The sequence below is a fragment of the Megalobrama amblycephala genome, linkage group LG23 (genome assembly GCF_018812025.1).
Source record: "Megalobrama amblycephala isolate DHTTF-2021 linkage group LG23, ASM1881202v1, whole genome shotgun sequence".
NCBI classification, from domain to species: Eukaryota; Metazoa; Chordata; class Actinopteri; order Cypriniformes; family Xenocyprididae; genus Megalobrama; species Megalobrama amblycephala.
In genome coordinates, this window is record NC_063066.1 from 7,832,320 (window position 1) to 7,858,777 (window position 26,458).

General features: G+C 39.0%; 1 protein-coding gene across 1 annotated transcript in view; it reads left to right on the forward strand.

The window, feature by feature from the left end:
* Window positions 1-26,458, forward strand: part of tenm2a (teneurin transmembrane protein 2a) — a 333,490-nt gene that overhangs the window by 234,630 nt on the left and 72,402 nt on the right. Inside the window, 1 exon segment of the mRNA XM_048175813.1 lies at window positions 12,757-12,994. Within this exon segment, the coding sequence (XP_048031770.1) occupies window positions 12,757-12,994 (238 nt within the window).

Below are 26,458 nucleotides of genomic sequence, written 5' to 3' on the forward strand. Positions count from 1 at the left end.
TTTTTCTTCTGAGCTGCCATAAAATTTGCATTTGCTGAAAAGAAACGGCAAGAAAAGAAAGATTTATTTCGCCAGCATCTAAGAGCATAATCTCTGATTAGTATTGTAAATAGGTTACCGTCTATACAACAGAACAGCGACAATAGCGATGATGATGGTGGTGGTAATAATAGTATAACTATTAATTATTTTGTTCCTTCTTGTGTATAGATGCCCTAATCAAGCTGTAATTTTAATGTAGAAGAAAGTATCTGTATATTTCTAGATTCTAATCAGCTATGCGAGAGAAAACTTTTCTGCTTTGACGAATGCAGTTTATTGTGTTTATGATGCAGTGGTCTTTATCGCATTTCGAAAAATAACTACTTTGAATATTAAAGGCTTGCAAATCATTATTCTTATTTCATATTCTTTGCAAGTTTGTCATATAGTTTGCATTGCCTTGATCTGATGACACATTCAGCTGAGAGGAGTTTCAAAGCTCGCAATTAGCCTTAAAATAAAGCGCTAAATAATTGGCTTATTATCATGTTGCCTTGAGCTTAGATTTTGTGTACAAGTCTGAGAATGTTGTTTCAGCAAGCGTTAGACTGAGACTGGAAATGTGTGTTTGCGTGAGACCAAGTCCAATTAAATGTCCTGCAATCTTGTTGAGGGTGATTGCTGTGCAGGAATTGAAAATGTCTGGCCAGTAACCCAATGTTCCGAGGCTGAGAGACATTATAAAAAGGAAGAGTGCTCTGAGTAAATGTTTTTGAGTGCATTTATTACTGGTTGGTTTTGAATTTAAACACATAAAAGCTTGGGAATTTGAGATAGTGGAGTATATCTCTATATTTCTGCTTAGTTTATTACAGGTCTGTGCTCCAGCGGGCGACGTGCACAGCTGGACTGTGTCTCTGCCAGTGGGTAGCGCTGACACTGGTGGCATGCACACGGTGCCACAGTCATTACTTGAGCTATTGCAGCTGTCAGCGAGGCCCTGTGACTGGCAGCCTGGCTGTGTTAAAGAGAGCTCTCAGAAATCTGATGAAATGCCTACTTTTCTAACATGAATGCATACATATATATATATATCATTATCAATGTTGAAAAGTTGTGCGTTGTTGAATCTATGATGCGATTTTTCAGGATTCTTTGAATACAGAGAAAAAAACATTTATTAAATAGAAATATTTAGTAACATTATAAATGTCTTTACTTTCACTTTTGATCCGTTTAATGCATCCTTGCTTAATTTAATTGCAAACAAAACTAAAACTTTTGAATGTGTAAGTAAAATGCATTATAAAAGGTATTCATAATGGTAAACAATATAGATCATCTATTATAGCTTTTTAATAAATTATTAGTAATGCATTATAAATAATGCATATATTTATAATTGTTTTTATGTATTGTAATACTCCCATGCATGATTCTACTGTATGAGAATATATTATTTTCAGCTTTATTTAACACTTTTTTACTATGCATTAAAACAATGAAGTTGATTTGTGGCATTAGGTGTCTTTCCAAAGCAAGCCCCTGGAAAGAGCCTGTGTGTGCGTGCGTGCGTGCACGTGTGTGTGTGGAGTGCTAGTGTTTGCGTCTCTATCCATTTATTATAAATGGAAAGTGTCGGCTGGCTATTTTTAGCAGCTTCCAAAGTCACATACTCCTGCCAGTGAAATCAGCTGTAGATCCTAATGCGATGAATTTTTAATCACCGTGTGCTTTGAAGAAATTCTGTTGAAACAATGTAGTTTGGACTGGATGCCCCCATAAAGCTAATGTTATGCTGCTTTTTTTTTAGTAGTAATTAAGGGCGTGCTGTTGCATAATTGTTTTTTTTTTTTTTTTTTCCCTCTCTCTCTTTCTCTCTCTCTCTGTATTAGGGTATTTAAACCTTTGTATTCACAACAGAGGGCCATGCATGTTTGTGTGTGGGAGGGTTTTAGAGTGGGGTTTCAAAAGCCTGTTTATTTTCAGGCTGATTTGATGACTCTTCTCTCAGACTGTTATTATTGCTCATTACAGGAAGGGATTGGGCCAAAGAGACTGAATGTGAGGGAAATGTATCGTTCAGAGCCCAGCACACAGCTTGCATTTACTTTTGTTACCACCGACCAAGCTGTGTTTTAATTAAACCTCCCCTCAGAATGAACGTCAGGAGTTCAACAGCATGACCTCCAGACCAGCTGCTGTCCCTTCATTCTGAGGGAGCAGGTATCTATGGAATCGATACACTTAACTATTGTAAGGCCGATTATGAATGTAATTTGATACTTACATCTGATCATGCCCAAAACCTGCTTCGGTCGAAGGAAACAGTCTTTGTGCGTTGAGCTCAGTCTTAGAATGTTTTAGCTAGTCGTTAAGTGTCATTTAAGGGATAAGAGACTGCACTGGAAAAACATTGGGATTCATTTTAGGGATGTGTTAATTATTTAAAAAAGATTATCTAATTAATTTGAGTGATCATGTTGGAGGAAAATGTGGAAACAATTTAGTGTAGACTTGACAGTGCCTTTTAAAAGCTAATTTTATTCTATTTTGCAGCGGTAATTAAGGATGTTTTGTTGCATAAGTTTTATTATTATTTATTCATTTCAGTTGTTGATTATGTATTAGCATGAGATGTACTGAAAGGTTGCATATAAAAAAAAGAATAGAGAAGTCTACTCATTTAGTGATTCAGTTTGAACATAAAAACACTCACTTTCATTTGAGTGATAATTCTGAGGAAGCAGTGGAAGCTATTTAGTTTAGGCTTGACACTCGCTTTTAAAAGCTCATTTTCTTTCTGTTTTGCACTGGTAATTGAGGGTGTGCTGTTGGATTTTATTATTATTATTATTATTATTATTATTATTTATTTTTTACATATGATTATTGTTTTTATATTAGCATGTTTGTGTTGAGTACAGTTGAAGAAACCTAGGAAAATAGAATAATGCCCTTAGAAAGCCCTTTTTTTCCAATTAGGTTAAATTGTGGTTCCAGTATGTTTCATTCTTTTGGTCAAGTGATTTACAAATGCTTTGCAAATCAGTTTGAACTGGTTTAAAATGTTGTCTACCATTTTAAATGCTCGAGCTCTTTAAATCAGAATGGATTCTGATTGGCTGTCAATGTTTTTATCATTCATCAGCTCGAAAAATCGTTCTGAAAGTGATTCCAACAATATTGGCTCTCTGTGCTGTTGTTATAGTTGTGGTGTGGACTCTATTCTTTTGTATTTAGAATGATTTTTAGAACTAAATCTTTACAATTATCATTATAGTTATCGTCCTTGGTGTGAACGGGCCTTTAGACGTTTTTAGGCCAGTGGCTGCGCTTGTGAGAACCTCCGAAAGAAAGCAACAGTCCTGACACCCACTGCTCCTCTTGGCTGTGACTGCTCGAGCGGGCATCCTTCCTCTGCATCCGACACTTGTGTTGAACCACAGAAAATATCAATAAACATTTTTTACTGAGGCTGGGCCTGGAAAACAAACATGGTGGCTTTCTGTTCCCACTACCAGTGGGCCTCCAGAGCTCTACTGTGAAACTAATGCAGTGAACTGAAAGCCAATTCCATCCTGCTCAGCGTCTCCGCTTCTCTCTGCCCTGCACAGGCACGGTCCCAGAAAAAGCAGGGGGTGGGTTTAAGTGCTGAACTCAGGCACGCTGGACTGTGTGTGGGGATCTGCTTTTAGTAAGAGTGAGCTGAACCATGTAGGTTTGGATCTGTGTCAAACTAGATGACCTCCACACTGTGCTATTGAGTCTGCTACTCCACTATGTTTTCAGTGTTTTCAGACACACACACACAGACCACAGTGCTTGGATGTACTTAAGTTGTAGGGTAGTACATGCCAGTGTGCAATATAGCAGTGAGTTAATGTGCAGCTCTCTCTGCCCGAGCAAATGTGACCATGTTGGCATGCATCCTATCTGACTGAGAGTATACTGTCAGATCGCATTATTGTGCGCGAGTAAAAGTTTAATGTGTGTTTTGTGCATTTGGAAGGAAAATGTCTACTGTCTGTGTGCCTTTATGAATTATGTATCTATTGATGTTTTGTTATTCTATTTACTAGGAGCTGCTTTTAATTATGTTGTCATATCAGGTTTTTGTTGGAATGTTGAGTGCAGAAACTGTTGCAGTGTTCAAAACGACCATTCATATGGCAGTGATGGGGTCTTCAAACTGGGGTCCGGGGAACCCCAGGGGCCCGCAAGAGAGTGACATGGGTCTGTGGAAGTCTAGAGAAAAAAAAAAAAAAAAATAAACAATCACATTAAAATAAGTAAATAAATTCATTAAATAAATTGATAAAATGTGATTGAAATGAAAATTATTAGTTATTAATCTATGGTATAGGTTAAAGTAGATTAAAATAAAGAAAAATTAGATATTTATTAAAATTAAATAAATAAATAAAATTTTAGGATAGGGTCCCTCACCAGAGGATAATCTTATTTGGGGGTCCATTGCATCTAAAAGATTGAAAACCCCTGGAAAACCCCATTGTAAATCCGTTAGCAGTCAAGTTCATTTCAATGAGAGTTGCTCGGCTGGTTCGGGATATGGGAATTATGTGATTTGAAATGTGATCTTTGCTAATAGGTTTTAAGTTCTGCTGCTAGGAAGTCTTGAGGCAATCACCATAAATGAGCCATAAATGACATGTGACTAATCACTTCATTTTATATATATATATAGTATATAAATATACAATTTTTGCGTTGTGGCAAGGTGCATTATCCTGCTGAAAGAGGCCACAGCCACCAGGGAATACCGTTTCCATGAAAGGGTGCACATGGTCTGCAACAATGCTTTGGTAGGTGGTACATGTCAAAGTAACATCCATATGGATGTCAGGACCCAAGGTTTCCCAGCAGAACATTGCCCAAAGCATCACACTGCCTCCACCAGCTTGCCTTTTTCCCATAGTGCATCCTGGTGACGTGTGTTCCCCAGGTAAGTGACGCACATGTACCCGGCCATCCACGTGATGTTAAAGAAAGTGTGATTCATCGGACCGGGCTCCTTCTACCATTGCTCCGTGGTCCAGTTCTGATGCTCACATGCCCACTGTTTGCACTTTCAGCAGTGGACAGGGGTCAGCATGGGCACCCTGACTGGTTATGCAGCCCCATATGCAACAAAGTACGATGCACTGTGTATTCTGACACCTTTCTATCAGAACCACCATTAACTTCTTGAGCAATTTGAGCTACAGTAGCTCGTCTGTTGGATCGGACCACACAGGCCAGCCTTCGCTCCCCACGTGCATCAATGAGCCTTGGCCGCCCCATGACCCTGTCTCCGGTTCACCGCTGTTCCTTCCTTGGAGCACTTTTGATAGATACTGACCACGGCAGACCGGGAACACCCCACAAGAGCTGCAGTTTTGGAGATGCTCTGACCCAGTCGTCTAGCCATCACAATTTGTCCCTGGTCAAACTCGCTCAAATCCTTGCGCTTGCCCATTTTTTCTGCTTCTAACACATCAACTTTGAGGACAAAATGTTCACTTGCTACCTAATATATCCCACCCACCCTGATGAAGAGATAATCAGTGTTATTCACTTCACCTGTCAGTGGTCATAATGTTATGCCTGTATATATATGTAAATGGCCATCAAAGGAAAAAAGATGCTTTTTGTAGTCAGGTGATGTACTTCTGGCATTTATCAGCAGGGGCTGACTGCACCCTGCTAACCAGCCAAACCTTTACCTTTTGATTGTAAAATGTTTGCAAAACTCTTTCTGGGTAATTATGTGCTGAAATGACCTTCATCTTCCATTTTATTGTTGGCATGTACCGCATACAGAGAGCAGGCAGCTGTTTTTGACGGGCCTTGAGCTGGGATGTGCCGTATATTACGTCTAGCCGCGCTGTAATCTGCCTAGAGTTGAATCTTGGCACTCTTATTGGCGAGAGAAAACCACCGTGTTATCAGTGAAAATGGTGGGAGGGGGTGGTTGTAACGGGATATAAGAGTAGGAAGTCTCAGTGGCCGGTTCCTAATTACACACTTTTATTTATTCACAAGCAGACACAAGCGTTTCCCAGTGAAATCTCACTCTCTTTTACCTCCTGTGGTCCAGGGCCTCTCTCCGATCTCCTTTAGCATCCCAAATTGATGTTTATGTTCTCACTCCTATTGTTTCCTGAGGTTTCTGCCACTTATGTCCAGCGGTTTATTTCAATTTGTGTTTGTGTCTGTGAGCTGTTGTTGGTTTAACTGTAGCCAAACAGATAAATTGGGCTTTAGCTTTATCCTTGAATGTGTCCTTGGTACGTGACTGACTGATAGTTTGTGCAGACATTTCAGTTGTATTGTTAAGCATCTGAGCAAAAGTACGGTCTCATTTTTAATACAGTTTCCAGAATAATTAATGTGCAAAAGTCAATCTGTTTATAATAGGAATCAGTTCGTTTTATGAAACATGCACGGACAAAAACCTCAATTATCCTCTAAAGTAAACCTTCAATTAGTCATTCCTAAAATAAGTGTATAAATCTGTCAGTGTCCTACAGTAAAGGAGACATCGAGAGTGAAAAGGACTGCGATTACTGTGCGCTGCGGGTGTGAATTTTTACCCTCACACAGCGTCTCTACACAGCCATTTCATAGCCGACGTGGGATAAAAGTTGATGATGCGTGCAAAGGTTTACGAATGAAGAATGCTACTTCATGAATATGAAAACAACCTTTTCATCAGTCTGGGAAGGGCTGACGGGGGAGCCTACAGCGTTTCGCCTTGACCACAAGTGACTTTTACATTTGTTGTTTTCTCAAGTGATGGGCAAACAAATGTCTTTTTTTCCTTCTGTAACAAGCAAGCAAACAAATAAGTATTCAGTATATTATACTCAACAAAGTTTAAATAAGGCCAAGGTTCGGCTCTAGAAGGATTTTAATAGAATGAAAGGTTATTCAAAGTATATTCAATCAATTAACAGCCGGCAATTTTATTACAGATAGAAAAAACTTTGAATAAACAATTCCCACATTGTAGATGAGTACACAATGGTCTGATTCTTACTCAACACCAAGAACAAAAAAAAAAAAAAAAAATAGTTTGATATTGAGTCCAAAGTTGTCCAGAGTAAAGTCTCAATAGTCCTCCTTTGCGAGCATGTGTGTATGTGTGTAATGTTCAAATGTCAATGTGTAAAGGCCTTTTGTGTTATTTTCTCTACCCGGGTAGCGTGTGTGTGCTTAGCTCTCAGTTCAACGGATCCGTGTGGAATCGCGAGATCAGGCTCTGGCTCGCCCTACAACCATGGATCATGCAGAATCGGCATTCAAAAAAAAACAAAAAAACAATTTGCACAAAATAATAGTCACATTAAACATTTCTTGCTGTTAACAATTTCTACATCGACATCTAATATCAGGTGCACAAAATGTCTGCGGGTTCAAATGTTAATCCGACACATGGCAATGTTAACATGAGCACGCTTAACTACGTAAGTGTCTAAATATATCATCTCATTGTACAACATCTTTTTTTTTCCCCTTCGTCATACTCACAGATGACGCAATCATTCAACCTTAAACAGATTAACTAATGTTGTACACAAATTAATGAACTCTATAACAATTTGACCTCCTGAACATACAAAATTACATTCTTAAATATCATATAGGCAAGGCAAGGCAAGGCAATTTTATTTGTATAGCACATTTCATACACAATGGTAATTCAAAGTGCTTTACATAAAGAAAATAGAACATAAGGAATAGAAATAACAGTAAAAACAGAGAATTTTACCACTATATTACTCTGATTGGTTTTTATGACGACAAATAGAGAAAGATAAATGACACAACAACCTGAACAATCAATAAGAGTCTTAGTAAAAGCAAATACATATTGAAATTAAGAAAACATAACGAAATTGAATAATTTATGGCACCTCATGCCAACCTTGTGCGAGCAAGTTGATCTGAATTTTACATTGAATGACTCACTCAACATAGTGCACTGTTTACTGACCTTTAGAGGTTAGTTGTAGTATTGCAACAAATACACAAGCATTGCTTTGTGGTATACAAATGAAAAGGAGTTACAAACAAACAAACAAACAAACAGAAAAAAAAGAAAAATGTAAATGTACAACTCAAGGGGGTTACACTTCTTTTTTCGAACTGGTTGTGCAGGTAAAAGCACAAAGGCATTTGTTAAGAATGAGTGAAATAGATACTGTTATTTAACCTTGAATATTTGTAGGGAAGAAAAACAACAACAACAACAAAATAAATAATAAATAAAACAATGGACAGACAGAAGCAGGAGCTCTATTCAGCTTGTCAATGATATCACATCTGTTATTCATAAAAATGTCCTCTTGCCAGCTAGGAGTGGTTTGTCTTGTTTAGCAGTGCTGTTTTTAATGATTTGTCAGGAAACAATGAAATGAACAAACTCGAAGCATTGGCTGCCATTTATCTTAGTTGACTGAGAGTGAGTATAATTATATTACTTGTGACAACATTCACTTTAATTCTCTTTAGAGATGCTGGATAAGATAAAGAAAAGCTCTGTTGTGTACACTACCATTCAAAGTTTGGTGTCAGTAAGTTTAAGTTTAAGTTTAATACTTAAATTCAGCAAGGATGCATTAAAGGGATAGTTCACCCAAAAATGAAAATTTAATGTTTATCTGCTTACCCCCAGGGCATCCAAGATGTATGAGAACACAAATGATGATTTTTAACTGCAACCGTTGCCGTCTGTCAGTCATATAATGCGAGTGAATGGGACCACAATCTATAAGAGTCGAAAAAACTTGCACAGACAAATCCAAATGAAACCCTGCGGCTCGTGACGGCACATTGATGTCCTAAGACACGAAACGATCGGTTTGTTCGAGAAACCGAACAGTATTTATATAATTTTTTACCTCTAAAACACCAATATGTCCAACTGCATTCAGCATTCAGTTAGTGAGATCTGATTGAGCTCTGACAACAGAAGTAATGTCTAGCACTCACTGAAGTATAAGCACGAGACCTGATCGCTCTCTGCTGTTGTCAGAGCGCGATCAGACCTCACTATCCGAGTGCTGAACGCAGTTGGACATAGTGGTGTATTAGAGGTTTGGCAAATATAGCTTTCCTGTGAAACAAATAATAATAATAAAGAACAGTCTTTATTAACAGAAAGTAATTCAATGTAAAACAATAAATTAAAAACAGATTAATCCTACTAAATCTACTAAAAAAATCAATGAGTGATTTTCTCTGTCTTGTTTGGTTAACATTGACACATACGGCAGCAGGAATATTAGGCTGCTATCACTTTAAGACTGAATGCACAAATCCAATATACTGTTACACATGCGACTTATTTCCCAACTGTTTATGTTCACTCAACACATATCCAACATTGTTTAAGTGAATACTCACCAAGCTATATATATATATATATATATATATATATATATATATACCCAAACTTTTGAATGGTAGTGTATTTTGAGACATTTTTAATTAGTTATTTTGCTGTCCTTTGCTTATGTTTTTATGCATGCATATTTATGTGTGTGTGTGTGTGACCGTGTGACCGTGGGTATGTCTACGCATCCTCAGGAGAGTGTTTGAGTTTGTATTGGCAGATGCTAAATGTCTCTCTTAGGTTAAGGGGTCACCCTCCTCCCTCCACATTGAACATCTGTACACTGCCCTCCTTCACCCTGCACCTGGGCCCAAAATCAGGCCATGTCTCCCACATTCACTGTTATAGCAGCATGCTGACGAGGACTTTTACTACAGCCACAGGGATCATGCCTCTAGAGAAGAGGAGGCATTCATCTTGTGGCCTCAGACAGCCATACATAGTTTTACAAACAAACGCATACTTAAACAGAAGTTAACAATGTCCAGGCCTATTTCCAGCTCACTGTATAGAGCTAATGAGAGACAGGGGCTAAACTTTACTTCACCTTAGCACTGCAGAATCACTTTTATAGTTATATTCTGCAGAACAAGAATAAACAGAATGTAGGGGATAGTGGGGTAAGATGTGTTAGTGGTTAAGTTGTGTCGCCCCCTTAATCAAAAAAAATAATAAAACAATTTATAAATTTAATCAGTTCTAATATATAAAATTTCAAAATCATCTACACTGCATTAAAATTTTCAGAATACTTTAATGCATGCATGCAAACCTTATTTATTTATTTTAGTTGATAAATACCGTCATTAAATGCTCAGAGACTCGAAGGTTGAGGACCCAAATCTAGTCGTTTTTTGAGGGTAATCCAAAAAACGTAATCCAAAAGAAAAAGCAAGCACAGGGAAAACAGTCTCAAAAAACAATAACAGGGCACAGGAAAACAGGCAAACAAGGAAAATCTTGGAGACAGGCAAACAGGGTCAAAAACCAAAGAAAATGAAACCAAAGGAGCGCTCAAAAATGCAGTGCAGACACATACAAGACTTCGCAAAGAATGACAGAGTGAACCAGGCTTATCTAAGGTGAGCTTATCTGCATTCAGCTGGCTAATGAGACACAGCTGAATGCAATGATGCTGATGAGTCCATTCAGAGAATTATGGGAAATGTAGTGTGTGAGGGAATGACAATAGTCTGATGTGGAGTGCCCTCTGGTGGCTATCAAGGGCACTCCAGTTGGTGACCGTGGCAAATACTAATTATTTCAGTTAATCAAGATATTTTAAGGAATGTTTCAACTGTTTTTTGCCCATACAGTAAGTCATCAGGTTTCAAAACAACAGGGCTCTTTGACATTCATTGCATGGACCAAAAAAAAGAGAGAGAGAGAGAGAGAGAGAGAGACATCTGTATTTTCATCATCTTTTGAGACATTTCATATTTCAGTGTATTTCAGCACTCACTGATCACAGATCTGAGTTTGGGTCATCAGAGCGTGTCACCCCCCGATAGAGCCACAGGGCCACTGAGCTCAGATCAGTCCTGCATGATCTTTAGACAGGGGGTAAGACCCCATCACCCACCCCACTGTGCCTCAGCGCCAGGATTACTCCCAATTCCCAGCACTCGGGGACTGGCTTTAGCTTATTCCATGTTTGATCCAGCACTGTTGCCATTGTAATACAGCGAAAAACAGCAGATTACATGGCCAGGCCAGCACTGATCCACTCTACACACACACACACACACACACACACACACATTCAAACACACACTTACTTGATCTGTTCTCCTTTGGTTGGATTTAGATTCTAAGAACAAACTCTGGACGTTCTGTTTGTCAATACACTTTGTTCATGAATATAATCCCCCACACATACACGTCCTTCTCTCATAGTCCTTGGCACATGCACGTTCTTGTATTTAAAAAGAGGAGAAGAGGATAAGAGAAGAGAGAGCGCGAGAGGCTTTTTACTGTTGCAGATTTAAACGGGGGTCAAGCAGACAGAAAACACAAAAGTCTTTGGCTGCATCATTGATGAATAGAAGCTTGCTACAAATCTCTTTTCTGTGTACAAAATAAGAAATTAATCTCACTGCATAGCTAAAGGGCAGTCTATTTAGATTTGAGACTGAGCAATTATATTTATTAATTATTTTGTTCATAATTAAACCCAGGGCCTGGAAAATGATTTAAATGTTTTATTTTTATATTGTAATGTATTTTTAATGTAACTTTTTTTTAAGCTAGCTGTTAACCATTTGCAAAATGGCACTTTTACCTTTTTTTTTTTTTATTTATTTTGTTTTATTGACAATTCTTTAGGAGTACTATGGTATACATGGAAAGTACCATGATACTTTGATTTCCATATTAATATACCATGGTATTAGCAATCCAGTACCAGCCACAGCACCTTTAGTAACCATGTGGACTCTTCATAGGTCTGATTCATGTATTCTTTTAGCCCATCTGCTCACACTGATCAGACTCCTGACAGCCACAGACAGGGGATCAGGCCATGGAGCTCGCTTTCAGGCAACTGTCATGGATCAACAAGCATAAGATGGGCAACCTGAGAAAATGGAAATGGTTTTGGGTGCTGGTGGGAAGAGAACTTGGATTGGAGGTTCATCTTTATTGCATTACTCTGTGTTTCACAGGAAAACATTATTAGGAGCATGTTTGACGCTTCTTGTCTGGCCTCCTCCTCCCCGCTCTCTCTTTCGGTTTTCCTCTGATAGACAAGAGTTCTACATGTAACATGATAGAGAGATTTGTTTTCTTTTTGTTTTAAAATTACATGCTAGATGTTTCCCAAGCACCACAGGTTACCTCTTACAAAGCAGCCCTGAAGTGAAGAGCCTCCGCACCACAGCCGTGTCCACGTACAAAGTGTTTCACGGTAAAAGATTCAAACAGAGCCGGTGCTTCCTGCAGATTGATGCTCCGAATTCAGGCTGCATTAAGGATTACACTGAGCCAAACAATGTCAATTAATGCTGCTTCATGAGGTACGAAAACGCAGCATCCAGCAACGCTGGCGCAGCTTAAAAAGAGAAGACAGGAGTTTCCTGTCTGACAAGCGTCTTAACAAGCTGGGTGGTTGAGTGTTTTAGGGGCTTCCTGCCGCCACGGAACGTCTGCATGTGAATTCAGAAAGAAAGAATAACAACACAAACAGCTTTGGCAGGCTGTCATCACCAAGAGCGTCCTTTCGTCCCTGATTTGATGTTTATTCTGATTGCACTCCACCCTCACAGTGCTGTTATTCCGTTTGCATTTCCTGCATCGCTTAACACCGTTTTTGACAATGCCAATTGATAATTGATTGACAGCCTGATAAAAGGGTTTTTCAATCATTTTCTCCCCAGGAGCTCCAAACCATCACAGCCAGTCCACCCTGCGGCCGCCCATCCCTCCACCGCACAACCACCAGACGCTGTCACACCACCAGTCCTCTGCCAACTCCCTCAACCGCAACACGCTGAGTGGCCGACGCAACCCCATACACGCCCCTCCGCCTGCCCCGGGCGACGGGCCCACCACGCCCGAGTCAGTGCAGCTGCAGGACAGCTGGGTGCTCAACAGCAATGTCCCATTGGAGACCAGGTCAGTGGACGCTTTTTGCACACAACAAATCTGTATAAACAAGAAATGAACAATGGTTAACTTACTTTTTTTTTTTAATAATTGTATTATATCAGCACTGTTGAAATGCAGTTTCCAGTCAGATTGGAGAACCAGATCTAACTGTTGTATAAATGGAAATAAATGACAGTTTTGCATTCAGGAAACTTGACTGTCACACAGTGAAAAATGCTGCCGTTGGAGACATTTCTTGCAGTAAAGAGCATTTAAATAGCAGGTTATATCCTAATTCTGACAAAACAGTCTCTTTCTGCCCCCCAGGGAGCAAGATTATTGAGTGCGATGTGACAGAAATCCTGTCTCGATCCAAAGTAGTGTTTTTTTATTAAAATTCTTGGAGTGTTATTAGTTGGGTGGAAGCAATTTAGGTATTTTGACAGGCTAGTCATTTTAAAATATATATTTGTTTTTACCTATTCTGCAGTTAATTCTGTAATATTCTAAAATTACAGAAATAAATAGGTTAAAATGTTATTATTTTCAAATAAAGAAACTGATTTGAAAACAATGCCTAGTTCTCAATTTATGTAATTATATACTATATTCCTTATATACTATATATAGTAACAATAAATCGGCATGTCTTTATATTGTAGGCCTGAATCCTGAATACAAACCAATTTATTCTGTCTTTGCTGAATGGAAATAGTTAATTTTTTCACAAAACTTGAACTTAGTAGTGCGTATTAGATCTATTCTTTTTAAACTATTTTCTCTTTATTTATGTGCTTACATTGTATTATTATTATTATTATTATTATTATTATTATTATGTGACTTTCATGCTCAGTAAGATTTCAAACAAACATACATAACTGTGTGCTTACAAATCCCCCCCCCCCACACACACACACTGTATTATGCATGCACAGCTTTTAGAGTATTAGCATTCATAGTTCCCCCAAATACAAATGCTCTGTCTCTCATGCGTACACACTCGCTCACCCCTGTTGCTCAGCTTTCTCTCTCTCTCACACGCACACACTCTCTCTCACTCTCTCTCTCTTTCTTTTCTTTTTCTGTATGTTTCTCCTGCTGGGCAGAGGGTCACCTCCTCTGTTCCCAGATCAGAGAGGCAGCATACCTGCATGCACTATTCATGAGGCTGGGCTCCATGTTTAATTCACCAGGACAGGTCTCAGGCCTGTTGGAAGTGCAGGTTCCTGACTGGCTGTAATTAAAGCAGAGCTGATAGGCTGTCCTGTATGTCAGCATGGGCCATCCAGACATGAATGCTCTGGGACTGCTGGGGCCATTGTGTACGGGATTGGAGAGTGGCAAGGTTTTGTTCAGTAACAGTTCAAGGTCTGTTACGCACACATACACTGACAACATGACCTTCAGTGTTAATTGTCTGCTGTGTTTGATTGGTTTCTTTGTGCTGGTGATTATGTGGACACGCCCACCAGCACCTTCCACATCAAAATTTACCCAGCAGACATTTCCTGTGGGCTACGTCAGGGGTTTTCAATCTTTACAGATCCAAAGACCCCCAAGCCAGACCCTCAGACAAAATAGAGACTCCCAGTATTAAAATGCAAATATTCTCCGTAACACTTTATAATAGCGTTCATTAAACATTAAACTTATTATAAAATGCAAATACGTCTTTATTTAGAAATTTGTTAATAGAAATGCCATTAATATTTAAGCTCTTTATATATATATATATATATATATATATATATATATTTTTTTTTTTTTTTTTTTTTTTTTTTTTTTTTTTTACATGGATCCCCTGGAGTACCCTCAGGGACCCCCTGAAGGTTGAAATCCTTGGGTCTACATGAACAGCAAAGGGAATGCACTAGAACAGTGGCTCTCAACCACCTTGCTGGAGCCACCCCCCAACACTGCACATTTTGCATATTTCCTTAATCAAAGACACCTGATTCAGATCATCATCTCAAGGGTAGAGACTCAAAGACCTGAAATGGGTGTGTCAGACAAAGGACACAATGTAAAATGTGCAGTGGCCTCAAGGAACATGGAACCACTGCACTAGAACGTAATTTCAGTGCAGCAAATCGAGTGTTATTTTTTTTAGTTCCTGATCCTGACATTAATTTTTTTTTAGAATGTTAAGATGTTTGTAAATGAGCCTCTTTAATTCATATAGTTTATGCTCATATGCTTTATTTCACGTCATGTTTCATGTTGCTTTATGAAATAAATACAATCTGTTTCATATTTAATTAGTTTTCACATTTCACTGAATTTTAATGAATGCTACATCTCATAATTTATTTCATTATTTATATATTTCAAGTTAGGGTAGGCAATTTCAGAGAGGCTAGCAATAGCAAGCTTGCTTTGAAAGCATAAGATCCCACCCTCCCTTTAGAGCGTTTCCAAAGCCACGCCTCCTTCAAAACACAACACACACAGCAGAGACTGCAAAGTGTCATGAGAAGAGAGACACCATTAAATTATCTCATGACTCAAAACACATAACATTATAATAATAATGAATGTAAACACCTTACAGAAATACAAAGTTCTCGCATGAAACTCTAATGGGCAGGCCAATAGGTCCTTTAACACAACCTGCTAATTATCACATCATTATCTATAGGTCACAGATGATTGGTTCCTGCTGTATTAGTAGTCAATGAGCTTGCGTGCTTAATCTTTAAATACATGAGTTGGCATTGCTTAGCAGTGCAGCATGCTTCAGAAACCCTCCACCTTCCCCAGCTCCACCTGTATAGATCTGCTATGGTTATTCATGTATGCTATAGTGTACAGCAGCAGCATGTCTTACTTGCTCACAGCAGCGTGTCGTGTATGTATTGGCAGTAGCAAGTCCCGTACTTGCTCTGCAGCAGCAGCGTAGCAGATCTATTCCGCCAAGACCAAATATATCTACATTGTCATATCCATTACCATGCAAACACTCCGAGAGTTGTCATGACAGAACTCTTACTTGTACCACCTGACTGTTGCAGATTCATTTCCACTTTGATAGTGTTGACAACGCATTTATGTTAAACACATAAATCTGTGGTCTGAAGACATGAACAGCTCCAGGTAGAATGTCACGGGTTGCCGACTTGTAATTACGGTTATGACACGGCGTAAACACAGCATAAGCCTGTTGTTTTGGTTCAGGAGGAACGGTAAAATGCGGCTGCTGTTTGTTTGCGGCGCTAGGTGACTGTCTGTCTACGAATCTGGATAGCCTTACAGAAAGCGCTGATGACGTGAGATGTCTGCACGAGCAGGGTGCGCGGATGTGTGGAAATGCGTATGTTGACAGGCAGGTAGGAAATAATTTGTATGGTTCTGAGACTTCCACAGAAGATATATGTACATTAAATATTTAGACCACTTCTATTATTGATTGCTATCAGGATGTGAAGAGAGTTTCAACTAGTATAACAAAAAGTGTTAATAAAACAAATTACCTACCCTACCTTTAATATATACAGAAACATTCAGGAGCACAGAAACTTGTCAACACTGCCACACGACTTTTATTAATAAATTAGCTTTGCTGCTTTTAATTGCTACATTATATTACTCAGCAAGAAGGTGGTAACATTGCTGTTTTTGAAGTAATTAAACTCACAGCTTCATTGCCAGTAGAGAGCGCTGCACAGACTCAGGTAGTTCACAAGATGTCTGTCTCTCTCTCAGTCTCTCTCGAAAGATTAATTAATTCAAATAAATGTTATAATTCAATAAAATAAATATAACCTTACTGCACTACATTATCTGTCTTATTTAAAGCGGACAGAATGCTAGATCTAAAGAGTTGTAGCTGACAAAAATAACCGTCATTTTAACTCTTCCATTCAAATTTAGCGCTTCAAACATCAGTGACAGTTTAAACTTGTCAGTGCTAGTAAATGACTGTGGTAAAAGCAGGATAATCCACAGCTAGCTGTACATTGAATGATTTGAATGTACTCCACTTCGTGGCGAGTGGTTCTTTGCCTCCATGTCATGCATTAAAATCGCTTAATGCACAGCTAGCCATTGATTATCCCTTATATATACTATATTTTATTTTATCTTTTTATCTCCTTTAGTGTGTATATATAAATCACATATTTTATTAAAAAATATTTTTATAAATTACTATAAATGGAAACATAAATTAATGTAAATTAATCTGTCCATAACATTGCTCTGTAAAGCCTGTTGTTTCATATTAAACCTCTGCTGTGTTAAGAAGCACTAACCCTGACAGGTGACAAATTATGATATTTCTTAAAGTACTCCTGTCGGGAAACTCCAGTGGGTTCCAACATTGCATTCTGTCCTTCGGTTCTCTGCGCTGTCGTCATAAATCACTGGAAGTTGCCAATGTGTGTAATATCTATTGGCTTTATGCTTGGGTAATATTTAGACAGCTAACTGGCACTGGATAGTTGTCACACAATCCTTCCTCATTTGCACTCAAAATTATGAACCGATCCTAAAATGAAGGACCGACGTTCGCCATTGAATTGTGGATGCTCAGGTGTGTTAGAATGGGCTCCTGTACTGAAGCCATCAGGACTACCCAGCAGCACTAAGCCTGCCATCTGCTGAGATAGAACCACACTCCCCACACCAATCCAAACCTCACCAAGCCAGGAAGCCAGCCCAAACTCTGGCCCCTCTCCCCGTTCCCTGCTAGCAGGCCCCGCCCCTCTCACTGCAGCTTTTTAATTGGGGTTCTGTCAATGCAGATGGGCCACCTGTCACGCACACACACGTGTAATTCACTAACTCATTTCCAATATATTCACATTTATTAAATGCATTACTCATTGCATTTGCGGAGGCTTTGAAGTGTTGTGAGAGAACTCACGAGTACAGATTGGAGCACCAGAAGACCACCCAGGATCCATGCTGGCATTGCCCAGCATCACACACACACATACCATTCCTGGGCAACAGGCGGGTTTGTGGGCCTTCTCAGTGGAATCATGCAAGTGCCTGTTTATTTCAATGTTAAATGTTATGTTTTATTATATATGTATGTGTTAAAGAAACAGTTCAACACAAAATGCTGTCATTATTTACCCACCTTCATGTTGTTCCATGTTCTTGAATCTTTTGTTTTGCTGAAAAAAAAAAATAAAACAAATAACAGCATATTGACATTGGAGTGATATGATCTGAATGTTAAAATAATGGCAGAATTTTCATTTTTGGGTGAACTGTCTCTTTAAAATACTATGGAATATGATTAGAGCCCGAAAAAAATATAACATTTTTATTATTATATTTAATTGAAATAAAAAAAAAATAAAAAAAATATTTTTTTTTAAATACATTTTTTTTTTCCAAGTTTAAAGGTATTTTGTCTTGAGAATAAACTCAAGAAAAAGGCAAAATGTAATATTGTTTAATGTCACAATATTCCTAGAATAGACATTAAATATCAAAATTTGCATCCATATATTACTATTAAAGTCATTCAATTTTGAGTTTACAAATTATATTAGTGTCATGTTTGTATTTTTTCCTCAAAGATTTTTATTATTATTGTTATTATTATTATTTTACTTATCCCTATTCCACTTCTGTAAAATAATACTGCATAAATCTCCCCATTTAATTTTGTAGTACAGTAGATAAAGTAGCAAAAGCCTGTTTAATTCTGATGCCCCATTCAGTCAGCAATTTTGTCTCTGATGGTCTCCAGTTCAATTTTGCCCCTAAATTGCTAACTTTCAGTTTTTCCAGTTGCTTGGTTTCTCCAAACAACTGTCAGGATAAATGATTGGTGAAAAAAAAAAAAAAAAGGCAAATCAAACTAAATTAAGATGTTGTTGGTGCAAGAAACCTTGACTATTAATATAAGTTGTCTTCAGGTTGAAAATAATGACCCCTTTAAGAATATAAAAGGTAATTTGAAATAAAAATCAAATATGCAAAAAATATAAATAAATAAATAAAAATAGCTGTCATATTGTGCTTAACATGGGATCCAGCACATAAAGTAGCCGAATAGATCAGAGATGTGTCAAATAGCACAGAATGTCACATGGACAGATAGACGCTCAGTTCATCAGTGCGCTGAGATGGAGGCTTGTAGAGTTTGTGTCTGCAGAGGCTCATCTCCCCTCGCCTCTGGGTCACACAGCACACCAAAGTTAATAGGCCTATTTTTATTTCTGTATCAACAGTAACAGAAAGAGCATTTTCAACACACTGCCTGCCTCCCCCTCTACAGGAGAAAAACACTGACTAAATCCACCTCTGCAGTTTTATAAACCAAAGACAGAAACTTTGGAGGAAAATCTCCAGCCTTGTGATGCAACAGCAGCCTCCTGTAATGCCATGCTCCTGAGAGTTTCAGGTCGTCTCTTTTGGTCTGCATTATTTTAGTTACTTCCTTTTTTCACTGTGTGGTGCACAATGCAATGTACAGTCAGTTCAGAGCTGGGAATGACATGAGTTCCCAGAATGAATGGTTCATTTTCCCTTCAGTACATTTTTTTCTCTCCGTTTACTTGTCACTCTTTTTTTCTCCACTTTATTGTCCTTTTTTCTGTCTCTTTTTCTTCACAATGGTGTGGCTATAGGTGGGTGGGCATCATCTCCCCATCCAGAAGAAAATAAATGAAGTTTTAGTTTTGGTTGGCTCTAACGTTTTCTAAATTGATTATTTAAAGGGCATTTTCATTGAAATAAGTGTAGACAATCTGTGTGGTTGCTTTAAAAGCTGCCAGTGTTGAACTATCATTTTATTTATTTTTTTATTTCTTTCATTTAATTTATTGAATTTTCTATTTTTTTAACTTTATACAAGTAAAAAATAAATAAATAAATAAATAATTTAAAGGGTTAGTTCACCCAAAATTGAAATTTCTGTCATTAATTACTCACCCTCATGTCGTTCCACACCTTTAAGACCTTCGTTCATCTGCGGAACACAAATTAAGATATTTTTGATTAAATCCAAGGGTTCTTTTTTATTATTTTTTTTTTTATCCCCCATAGAAAGGTACTAAAGACATTGTTAAAATAGTCAACATGACTACAGTGGTTCAACCTTAATGTTATGAAGTGATGAGAATCATTTTTGTGCGCAAAAACAAAACAAAAATAACAATTTGTTCTCTACCCTGTCAGACTCGTATGCAGAACGTGTTTATGTCCGAATGCCGGCTCAGTATTGGCCAGCTCCTGCATCATCTTCACATGCATGCATGATGCTGCCCACGTGAACAGGCGTCAGCCAATGAGTCGGCGTTGTGATGTAGAACCTGGAAGAGCTGCAATGAAAATAGCAAAGGAAAATGACAGAGGAGAGACGAATTTGTTGAATAAAGTCATTATTTTGGTTTTGTTTTTGCGAAACAAAAAGTATTCTCGTTTCCTTCATAACATTAAGGTCGAACCACTGTAGTCACGTTGACTATTTTAACAATATTTTTACTACTTTTCTGGACCTTGAATGTGGTAATTTCTATTGAGGATAAAAATACCTCTTGGATTCCATCACAAATATCTTAATTTGTGTTCCAAAGATGAACGAAGGTCTTATGGGTTTGGAACGACATGAGGGTGAACTAACCCTTTAAGATTATATGTGGCAAAACGTTTTCATTACATTACCTCCAAAAAGCCAACTCCACTGCTCATAACTAAATAAAACTATGATGAGAATTACTGAAAAAGTACTTGTAACATGCAAGGTAAGACACCTATACATTTTTACCAATAAACAACATTAATCTCTCACATCAGCTTATGACTTGACGCTAATGAAGATGAGACACTTGAGTCTCTCTGTGTGACCATCCTGATGGTCTTGTGACTCAGAAAGAGTGAGTTTAAAAGCAAAGAATTTGTTCTTTCTTCTTGAAATTGGAGGTCATGCTTGTTTCTGTTTATGTGGATGACTTTTAAAGGGGTTTAGATTGATTACCCTGAATATTCCCCCAACAGATGAACACCTTGAGCCATTTAGAGAGGAACACACAGCTCTGTGTGTGTTCTCTATGTAAATGATGTTATTTTATAGGTCAGACCTTTCCTGCTAAAGTAGAAAACCAACCCTTTCTCTGAGAGGTGCCTGCACAGCTGCCAGTACCGGAAGATTGATTGCCAAAATATGCAGTTGTCAGACAGGTAGAGGAAGGGAGAGAGACAAGCTAGGGGGAAAGGGGGAGGATCCGAGAGATTGCTTCGGCTGAGGGAGAGAGATCGGAAAACAAGAAGGAGGGTGGAATCGGTTTTCGGCAGCATAAATGACTGAAGATGGCCCGGTCCTGTGAAGGCTTATTTCCAATCATAGAGTGAAGCCTCTTCACCAGCTGATGCCTGCTTCAATTTTACTCTCATCTCAGGACGCACAAGCTGCTCTCTTCTCCTTCCATACAGACTCGTGCACACTCAAATTAGATTCCCGAGCAGGTCGAACTATCACAATTGAGCCAAAGATGAGGAGCGCTTTCACATGCACGGCATAGGGGATGTTATGGAGGTGTGTGTTGTCGTTTCGGCCTGGCTGGTGTTTGTTTTCGAGTGTGTTTGTAGCAGGGTCCTGTGTCAACTTCTTAAAGTGCAGCTTGGGTCTGTGAGCCATGAGAGAATTTGATTTGTCTGTTTGTGCAGATATCAGAGATTCAATTTGAGTTGTGTGATACGCTGTGCACACATTCACAGGTCCGTGAACTCTTTGAACCAGATGTCTTTGCGGTTATTTCTACATTTGATGCTGTACTATCCATTCTGCATCATTTCACCTCCATTAGTTGTGGGCAATGTAATTTTTGACCTCAGAAGAGGATTGTTGTGAATGTTTAATTATAGCGCTTGCAGTCTCCCTCATGCTTTTTATTCCCTCACGCTTTTCAGCACAAACCGCTTAAGACATTCATACTTTTGTTGTATTTCAGATCGTTTCACATTTATACCAGGTGTGATGCTGTAAGGGTAACCAGGTTAAGACATTGCGGTCTGTAGCTTTATTAGATTTTCAGGAAGTTTATTCAATATTGAACATGAAAATCCCACTTTGACTTAAAATGTGTCCTATTTCACATACTTTTCACTGCTAAGGGGAGTAGCTAAATTTCCTAAAGCTAGTAGCAACACATAAGGTGCATTTAAAAAGCTATTTTCTTCTGTAAAACTGTAAAATATTTGTAAAATTGCAAATAAAAAATAAATACAGTGTAGTAAAAACACATGAAGTCTTCCATTTGAGACAAGAGTACACATCATTCGGGATGCAGAATGTTTACCATTCCAGATCTCGCCAATAGTAAAGGTGTGCTCACAATTTGTCGAAATTGTTATTTCCCATCACACGGAATTCTCTATCACGTGGAATGCTATTGAAATCACTGGATTTTGTCTGTGAAAATTCACTGAACAGCGATAAATGTGACCGCACCTTAATGATGCCATGGTATTATTCGCATACTAAATTGCGATTGGTCTTAATTGCACATTGTATGGCAAGTACTGCTATTTCATTCGTGCAAATGTAATGCATCATTTACTTTTTTTTTCTTTTTTTTATTTCAGTAAAAGAGGGAAGGAGAATTGTTGCACAATTTTAGGTCATAAATGCAGCTTTTAAGGGAGAATAAAAGCAGGAAAATTGTCCTAAAAGAAAATTGTTTGAATTCCTGAGCTCAGGCTGAGAAGTGAACAATTCAAAACTCTGCATCTCTCTGCCTCTTTTCTTTCTTTCCTTTTATTCTTCCACCCCCCTCTTTCTCTCTCAGACTTCATCAGTGGTTGCCAAGGTATCTGTGTGGGGCAGATTTAAATTCTCAGCTGCGCTCCGAGGCCAATTTGTTATCCTAACGGGAGCCAATCAGAATACAGGTGCCCGCAGCTCGCTGAAGATTTATGGGCCCTCACTCTGCTCGTGCCGCACGCAGATCAAATTCTGGATATGGCACAGCAATCCCAGCAAACATAATTAGAAAAGTTTTTGGAGACCTTTGTTTTGGTGTTTAGAGTACCCATCACCCATAGTTGGATTACAGGTGAAAAGAGGAGAATGGGGAGAGAAGTTTAAAAACAGCTGAACTAAGTGAAGTTCAGGTCAGGGAGAAACTTGTCTTGGTGAACTGTATGTCTGTTCACTTGCTGGGTGGTTTGGTATGTGGGTGTTCCAAAAAAAAAAAAAAAAAAAGCAGTTAAAAAAGTATTTTACTCCTATTACAGCATGCACAGAGAGGTATTTCGTGGCTGGTCAACTTACATGTCTTGATAGGTGCTGATGTTGGTTATTTAAAGTGGAGAAGTGATGTATATAATGAGGGTGTCAATCAGAGGTGTGTGGGCAGCGAGTGTGAGATCAGACAGTTAAATAAGGGATAGATCTGGAAATGGAAAGTTAAAAATGAATAAATAAACACTGGTGTTTGACACTAACTACATGTTTGGTGATGAGGGATCTTCTGGGGCCGTCAAAATTAATGAGTGGCAGGGGCCATTTTCAGCAATGCATATTTAACAGGGCTAAATGACACACACACATAGAGAGAGAGAGAGAGAGAGAGAGAACACACACCTGTCTGACTGACACATGGTCATTAATCACCTCGTGCACACAACACACACCACGACCTCAACAATGACTTCATCAGTGCCTGCAGAGAACTTGCAGAAAAAAAACTCAGCTTATCTCCTTTCTTTGTCTCATTTTGACCTCTTCTCTTCTCTTCTCTTCTCTTCTCTTCTCTTCTCTTCTCTTCTCTTCTCTTCTCTTCTCTTCTCTTCTCTTCTCTTCTCTTCTCTTCTCTTCTCTTCTCTTCTCTTCATTTTGCCTTGTTTTGTCTGACCTTGTTCCATCTCATCAAGTCTGTTGGTCTGTCCTCATCTCATCTTATCTTGTCTCATTTTATCTTCTTTTCTTTCCTCTGCCTATCTCTCCTCATCTCATCTCTCATCAGGTCTCCTTGTCTCACCACATCTGTTTTCCTCTCCTGTTTTTCTCGCCTCATGTCATCTTATCTTTTTTTGTTCCTCGGTTTTATCCTCTTTTTTTGTCTTTTCTCCCATATCCTCATCTCATCTTGTCTTTTTTATCGGTTCGTGTCTTTTTGTCTCGTCTCCTCATTTCATCATCTGTCTCATCTCTTAATTTTTTCTCCTCTCATTTCTCCTCGCTTTACCTCAACTCTTCTCCTCTTTTCATCTGGACTCATTTATATCTCCTATTGTCTCCTCATCTGTTCTCCTTTAGTTCTTTTGGTCCTGTCTCCTATGTCTTTATCTCATCTCCTCTCCTTTCTTCGGTTCTTCTCTTCTTGGCTCGTCTCCTTTCATTTTATCTCCTCTTCTCTAGTCTTATCTCTGCTAGCCTTAGCCCCTCTCCTCTTAGCTCTTCTCCTCTTATCTCATCTTGACTCCTCTCTTCATTTCATCTCCTTTTCTTTTTGCTCTCCTCGTGTCATCTTATATAATCAGGTCTCATTGTCTCATTTTGTCTCCTCTTCTCTCTTTTCTCCTCATCTTGTCTGCTTGTCTTTCTTTTCTCTAATCCAATCTCCAATGTCGTCATCTCTTCCCCTTTCTTTATTTTGTGTCCTCTTTTGTCATCTCATCATCAGTATCCTTTCCCCTTTCCCCATTTAGTCTTGTTTCACATTGCCTACGTTCAGCTCTGCTCCTCTTGTCATCTCACCTCCTCTTCTCATTAATCTCTTCTCAGTTTCATTCCCTGTTGTCTCAGTCCATCTCTTCATCTGGTTTCTCTCCTTCTCTTGTTGTTCTCCGTCTTTCTCTTCTCCTCTCACTTCCCGTCTCCCTGTAAATAAGTCATGTTCCTCCCTCAGAGGATTATGTCCCTGGTTTCTCAGTCCCTGTGGACTTTGAAAAGTGCAAAACTGCCATTGTCTCCAGACTGTCCTCTGCACGACCTCACCCTGTCAGCACTCCTTTTTTGGGCTCAATCTGGCCTCTCTTTATTTTCTGTCCACCCCCTGGTCTGGCCTCATCTCTCTCTCTCTCTCTCTCGCACGTCTCTCATCATCTCAGTTGGCTTCAACTCTTCCCCCAGCTTCCCTCCCAAACAATGCTCGACATAAATCACTGTCAATTAAGCACACCGTGTAAATCAAGCATTTTAATTTCATTCCGCAATTAAGCCACTCCATCCGCATTCGGCTTCCCCTCACTGTCCCGAGATGAAATGAGCTTTCAATAGAGATTCAGCCAATAGCTATGAGTTACACTTCAACTTGAGCGCACGCGCCTCCAAAATGACCTTAATTAATTTCCCTCCGTCACCCCTGTCAGCTGGCAAATTAGTGGCTGCAACCTTCTGCGTGGGTAAAAATGATTTGGCATTTAAGTGACTGACTTGACCTTGTGAGTCGCCCAACTTCAGACGGCGGAGGAATGACACGGAGGCGGGCCCCGGGAAGCGGAGCTATATTTTTAGACGTGCACTTCTGCTGACTTCTTGTCACTCTGCTGCTCATTGCAGGCCTGATTACTGCCTACCTGTAACCTGCTAGCTTCCCTTTACAGTTTGTGCACGGTCACACCTGACAGGAAGAACGGAAGGGAGACGACGCAGGTTCAGATAAAGGCATGGAGGTGGAGGTGCCACCTGTGGCATTCACACCATCAATTGGAGAAGCGAGAAGGGCGGAAAGAACGTTACAGAGAGCTGGTGCAAATACGAAGAAATGCGAGATTCCTCTTTTTTCCACAGTTGACTGAGCCTCCTAGTTCATGCGCACAATTATTCAAGTTCTGCATGTGTTTGTGCACTTCTGTGTGTATGTGTGTGAGTCAGTGAGGCCTAAGGCAGTGTAGATGTCACCCTCAGCTGGAGAAAACAGCTTTGTTATGTAAAGCCACCGTGTGGAATCCTCCATGTGGCCTATATTCATTATACGGCTGCATTATTATCATTTATTACCATTCATTACGTTTATCAACCTGCTCTCAATCTCTCCGTCTCTCCCTTAGTGGCTTGTGTGAAGGACAGACCTCTATCTTTTTCTTTTGTATTTCTTCTGAGGTTTATTTTCCCTGTAGGATTGTGGAGAGATGAGCGAATACAAACTTGGTGGGTATGGCGTCATGACTTGGAAAGGTTTTATTATTGTTGTTTGTTTGTTTGTTTGTTTTTAAGGAAACAAACATAAGATATTACAGTAACTTGGGACTAATTAATTGTGAGAACTAAAAGGGTGTCCTCACTGTAAGTGCAGATATACAGCACTAGTCTGGGACTTTTCAGTGTTTTACTCCATTGTTTCTGTGTTTGTGCATTTCAGACAGATTTTTAAGTCTGTGTAATAGTGATGGGACTTTTTCATTGTTTCACCAGTTGACAAGTGACTGTCTTTATGAGTGGAGTCATTGAATCATTTATGCAATTGTAACAGACGTTGGCTAGTAAGAGCTGTGTGTGTAAACCTCACTCTCCTGAACTCAAGAGGTGCTCTAGCGACTGACGCTACAGACTGCACTGTAAAAAAAATCCCAGTAAAATTTACG